The sequence below is a fragment of the Camellia sinensis genome, chromosome 1 (genome assembly GCF_055761805.1).
Source record: "Camellia sinensis isolate YWXY chromosome 1, ASM5576180v1, whole genome shotgun sequence".
Classification (NCBI taxonomy): domain Eukaryota; kingdom Viridiplantae; phylum Streptophyta; class Magnoliopsida; order Ericales; family Theaceae; genus Camellia; species Camellia sinensis.
The window spans coordinates 6,917,340-6,921,102 of record NC_138961.1 but is presented as its reverse complement, the minus strand read 5'-3'; the positions used below and the strand labels follow the sequence as shown (position 1 = coordinate 6,921,102).

Genomic DNA, 3,763 nt, shown 5'->3' with positions numbered 1-3,763 from the left:
GGTAACGGGCCGTTATGGGCCACAGTACGAAGGCTGAGTAAAAAGGCCTTAAAGTTAGTCCGGTCCCAGAGCCTTGTTGTTATCCCTGTCCAAGAGAGCGTTGTAGACAGCTCAGTCACCACCTGGAATGTTAGCTCGGTCGCGGCATGTTGCGATTAGCTCGATCGCCACGGCAGAATGGATAGCCCGGTCGCTATGGCTAGTATGGTTAGCCCGGTCATATCCCTTAAATCGAGGTATGCTGAGCCCTCTTCAGGACTTTGTTTTGGGTTAGTTCGGCTCGACTCTTCTATGGATAGCTCGGTCTTGGCATGCGAAGCCGAGGTGGAAGCAAGGAAAGGAAGAGCCGAACTTGCAGTTAGATCGGTCATACCTGCCTGTCTAGTATGACAATGTTATTTCGGTCATATGGTAATCCGACCAGGGTAAAACTATCTCACTTGATTTAAGTAGTGAGGAGGGTGTTGAAGGATAAGCATTATCTTTCAGGAGTATGAATCCTAGGAGGACTCTACATGGAGGAGTAAAAGTCCTACTAGGATTGTGCCACACGGAACCTACAAAAGCTCACAAACATCACCTATGGAGAGGTAACACAACTTTGATTCCCGAATACACAGAGCTTTTTGTTTATTTGTCTATTGAGCTGACTTAGGCATCGGAAAGGTATCCGGCACACACCCGCCGGCTAGCTCGCGTTTGTGTTTTCAGGAAGTGAAGCGACGACGTACGAAGGAGCGCAATCTTGATCAACGGGATTATACGAGAATGTTTATTTCTTTCCCGTACATATACCCATGTCAATGCCATGCTAGCTTTGTTACCTCATTATAGGACCTACATTTTTATGTTGATTTTTGAAATACAATATCATAAATGTGGCAAAATGAATAGTATGTAACAATGCGGACCACCAAATAACAACTCCGTTGAAAATATAATTACAAATAGAATTTTTATTTTACTCTGCAAATTACCATTTAAAATAAAATTGGATCCATACTTTTTTAGTTATATCAATTTTATACTTAAATTATTTGATTTTGAATCAATTTTATCGCTGTCATCTGTTGTTGATAATAATTAAACAACATTTACTAACATGCCACTAAAACTTGTATTTTATAACCTAACCAATGTCCAAAATTAGACTCATGAATATTTTTTTGACTAACTAACTTATTGGCTTATTATTATTATTATTATTATTATTATTATTATTATTCTTTTTTTTTGGTAAAAGAAATCATCCATTAATTTTAAATAATTCAGTATATCAATCATTTATCAGTTTTTAATTTTCACCAAACTTTATTGGGGTCTTCAAAATTCAGAATATTTTTATTTTATTTTATGAAATAGTATAATAGCTATAAAAAAAAAAACCTTTTTTTTATAATCAATTTTCAAACCCAAAGCAATGATTTTTTTTTTTTTTTTTTCTTCTTCAAAGAGATGATTTTCTGGCTTTGGGCCAAAGCCACCCTGATGTTGATGTAAGCAATTAGAAGAAGAAATTAGAAATGTGTCATGTTGATGTGGATGTTGATGCAAGAACCGTTCATATCGTTGATTTCAATGGTGGTTGAGGAAAAAAGTTACCCATTGAGGACTTGGTAATTCTGATCATACCAATAGGAAATAATATAATCACAGAATTCAACTACTCTTCTCCCTATCTATATCTATAAATAGTCTGGTGTTCCATGCTAGATATCTATCACCTCCTTCAAATTTTGTGTTTTTTCTTTCAATTGATAAAAATGGGCACTCACTTCATCCTTGTAGCCATAGCCATCATGGCCTTGGCTTCTACACTTGCCTCTGCTTCTGACCCAAGTCAACTACAGGACTTTTGTGTTGCTGTCAATGACTCCAAATCTGCTGGTATATTTTTTACTCACCTCTATCTCCTAACTTTTTAAATTCCAAACTCAAGTCTCATGCTTTCAAATATGATTTTAGTGGCAAATTTAATTTAATAAAAAACAAAGCCCAATTAGTATATTTTTCTATCATTTTAGTAATCAACATTTAATTGTGGCAATTTCACTTTCAAAGGATTACATGTGTATCAAAGTTATCTTCCAAACTCGCTTCATTAGTATTCATTGTAAAAAAAAAAAAAAAAAAAAAAAGAAGAAGAAGAAGAAGAAAGTACAATTTTTGGAACAAAAAATACACATAAGCTAAAAAAAGGTTAATTGCACTTTTGCTACCTGAAATATATAGTCTAACATTTTAATTGTTTAAGTCTGTAAACGGTCAGTTTTTATTTTCTTAGATTAGATCATCGTAACAATATTGAAATTCTATTATTTTATATAAGATTTTCTTTCTTTCACCCAATCCTTACTGAAGCACCACTTGATTTCCTTTGCATACAGTTTTCGTGAATGGCAAGTTCTGCAATGACCCAAAGCTCGCCACAGCCAATGACTTTTTCTACTCTGGCCTCCTCACTCCACGAAACACATCTAATCCAGTTGGATCGACAGTCACACGCGTAAATGTCATGCAAATACCAGGCCTCAATACTCTTGGCATCTCCTTAGCTCGCATTGACTTTGCACCTTATGGCCTCAACACACCCCACATACATCCTCGCGGAACTGAGATCTTCGTGGCCTTGGAGGGTACTCTCTATGTCGGCTTTGTGACCTCCAACCCTGATAACCGTCTCTTCACAATGGTCTTGTACCCAGGAGATGTTTTTGTGTTCCCACAAGGTCTCATTCACTTCGAGTTTAATCAGGAAAAGACTAATGCAGTAGCTCTTTCTGGCTTCAGCAGCCAAGATCCTGGTGTCATTACCATTGCTAAAGCAGTGTTTGGGTCAAATCCAAAAATTTCTGATGATGTTCTTGCCAAGGCATTCCAAGTGGACAAGAAGGTGGTGGACTATCTTCAAGCTCAATTCTGGTGGCCCAGCAACTAGAGAAATAAACAAAAAGAAAGTACCCACATGAATCTATTGTTTGTTAAGCTTTAAATAAATATGATTTAATAGAGCTTGAATAAGTAGGTTGGTTGTGGATGATTTCCTTATAATTGTTTTCCTATATTTTTACAATAACAAAGTTTGCTAAATAATACTCTCTCTCTCTCTCTCTCTCTCTCTCTCTCTCTCTCACATATAAGGATGCCACCCTCTTGATCTTTCTCCAGTCTCCCATATTCAATAGTTAGGAGACCGCAATGGACCATCAAACCTTTGGTATTGAAATTAAAAAAAATCTTAAAATCCCGAGATATTGATTTATGATTATATATCAATTTTAAACGGTAAATAATAATCTCAATCAAATAATTAAAGACAAATCAACACAATGATTTAACGTGAAAAAATCACAATTGGAGCGCTTCCAATTGTGATAAAAAACTAAAGCCCAAAACCACAAAACAATCCACTAATTAAGAAGACAAAAATGAATTACACAAGTATATTCTCAATTACCTAACAAATCCATGCCCAATTGAACCGACCCCTATGTGCCTCTTCCACTACCGTATTCACATTGGAATTGTCTTGACAAACGTTAAATTCACAATGTCGATATCGAATCCACGATGATGAGCCACTCCGGAATCCACCAAAATTTCAGGCCCAAGTTTCACGAAATCCATCGAAGAACAACTCTCTTTTTTGTGAATAAACGAAAACAAAGAAACCCTTGATGATGTTGATATCAAGTTCACGGATCCATTAATTACTCTTAAATCATCAAGGAAACACTCAGAAAGCACCCTCAAATATAAAACA

General features: G+C 36.0%; 1 protein-coding gene across 1 annotated transcript; it reads left to right on the top strand.

The window, feature by feature from the left end:
• The first annotated feature begins 1,709 nt into the window (after nucleotides 1-1,709).
• On the top strand, nucleotides 1,710-3,093 carry LOC114280867 (putative germin-like protein 2-1). The gene is made up of 2 exons (XM_028223280.2): nucleotides 1,710-1,887; nucleotides 2,388-3,093. Exons 1-2 carry the CDS (start codon nucleotides 1,764-1,766, stop codon nucleotides 2,936-2,938), a joined length of 675 nt encoding a protein of 224 aa, XP_028079081.2. The 5' UTR covers nucleotides 1,710-1,763; the 3' UTR covers nucleotides 2,939-3,093.
• The last annotated feature ends 670 nt before the right edge of the window (nucleotides 3,094-3,763 follow it).

Coding starts and splice junctions, on each gene's coding strand:
- LOC114280867 (XM_028223280.2), top strand. CDS start 1,764: ATGGGCACTCACTTCATCCTTGTAGCCATAGCCATCATGGCCTTGGCT. Junction 1,888..2,387: donor CAATGACTCCAAATCTGCTG/GTATATTTTTTA, acceptor CTTTGCATACAG/TTTTCGTGAATGGCAAGTTC.